General features: G+C 57.7%; 1 protein-coding gene across 1 annotated transcript; it reads left to right on the forward strand.

Annotated features, from left to right (window-relative positions):
• Positions 1–417: 417 nt before the first annotated feature.
• On the forward strand, positions 418–1,194 carry LOC104520154 (regulating synaptic membrane exocytosis protein 3-like; the record flags this gene model as incomplete). Its single annotated transcript, XM_010165622.1, is given in 4 exon segments — positions 418–519; positions 641–780; positions 993–1,122; positions 1,125–1,194. Coding segments are annotated over 4 exon segments (442 nt in total), but the record flags the coding sequence as incomplete, so codon positions are not given.
• Positions 1,195–1,505: the final 311 nt, after the last annotated feature.

Genomic DNA, 1,505 nt, shown 5'->3' on the forward strand with positions numbered 1-1,505 from the left:
GGTCTGGATTTCCAGCTAGCAGCAGGACACACCAGTTAATCCCAGTCCCTTTTCCCATTCTGAGGGACAAAAGCCCCCCTGCAAGGCTGCAGTGGGATGGAGGGGAGGAGGGAGCGGGGGGGTCTCACCCAGTTTTCTCTTTGCTGCTCAAATCCAAGTGTCTTTGTCCTTCCTCCAAATTCACAACAGATCACGCACGCGGTGGTGGGATGCTCGGGGTGCTTGAGTGCTGGGTGCTGAGGGTGGGGAGATGGTGTGGGGGAGCTGGGGCTGCCCACCCTGGAGATGACATCTCCCACCTGCTTTTTGGCAGCACCAAAACAGAGAGTTGGTGGGGACCAGCCCAGGGCTGTGGCCATCCTCGGTGGGAGGTGGCCATTGGGGACAGTGCTGAGTGCATCTTGTCCCTCCTCCTAGGTGATGTCCACGTTGGCATGGCTGACCGGAATGGGCAGCTGGAGGTGGATGTGATCCAGGCGAGGGGACTTATCCCAAAGATGGGCTCCAAGACCATCCCTGGTAGGTGGCTGGGGCGGGAGGGGGTTGGGGACAGAGGGGGTGTGATGGGGATGGGTGCTGTGCTGGGACCACCACAGCATCCTGCTCCAGGTCAGTGTTTCTCACCCATTTTCCAACACAGCCACCTACGTGAAAGTTTACCTGTTGGAGAACGGTGTCTGTCTGGCCAAGAAGAAGACCAAGGTGGTGAAGAAAACCTGTGACCCATCGTACCAGCAGCCTCTGCTCTTCGAGGAGAGTCCCCAGGGCAAAGTCCTGCAGGTGACGTACTCCCCACACAGATACTGGGGGACAGGGAGGGATTAGGGGAGCAAGGACAGGGCACAGAAACCCAGTGTCCTCACTGCTGTCCTTCAGCCCACAGCCTCCCCATCCCAATCATGGTGGGTTCTTCCTGGCCAGGCACGCTGAGTTTGCAGAATTTTCCCCCAAACCAGTGGGGCAGCTCCCCTAACACCTCCTCTGCCCCACAGGTGATCGTCTGGGGAGATTACGGGCGCATGGACCACAAGTGCTTCATGGGGATGGCCCAGATCGTCTTGGAGGAGCTCGATCTCTCCAGCACAGTCACGGGTTGGTACAAACTCTTCCCCACCTCCTCGTTGGCAACATCGGCCCTCTGACCCCCCGCCCCTCCCAGTCCTCCCTGGAGAGCTCCACCAGTCCCTCCTGCCCGTAGGTGGGAGAAGCCAAGAGGGAAAGGAGAAAGGAGACATCCTGACCTACCCCAGCTGTTAGTGGGTAGCTGTAAATATCCTCTCTCTATTTTTTTTTCTTTTTTTTCCTTTTTTTTTTGGGTACAAATCTCCTTCCCGAGACAAACCCGCTCTCCACGCGCTCCTCCCCGAGCCCACGTCCCGGTGCACAGAGGGGGATGGTGGAGAGGGAGCGAGGGCTGCGTGTTTTGAGACAGGGGGGAAAGAGAAGCAAAAAAAAAAACCCACCAAACCCCCCCAAAAAAACCCAAAACCCACCAAACCCCAAAC

This window comes from Antrostomus carolinensis, unplaced genomic scaffold, assembly GCF_000700745.2.
Source record: "Antrostomus carolinensis isolate BGI_N321 unplaced genomic scaffold, ASM70074v2 scaffold39163, whole genome shotgun sequence".
NCBI lineage: Eukaryota > Metazoa > Chordata > Aves > Caprimulgiformes > Caprimulgidae > Antrostomus > Antrostomus carolinensis.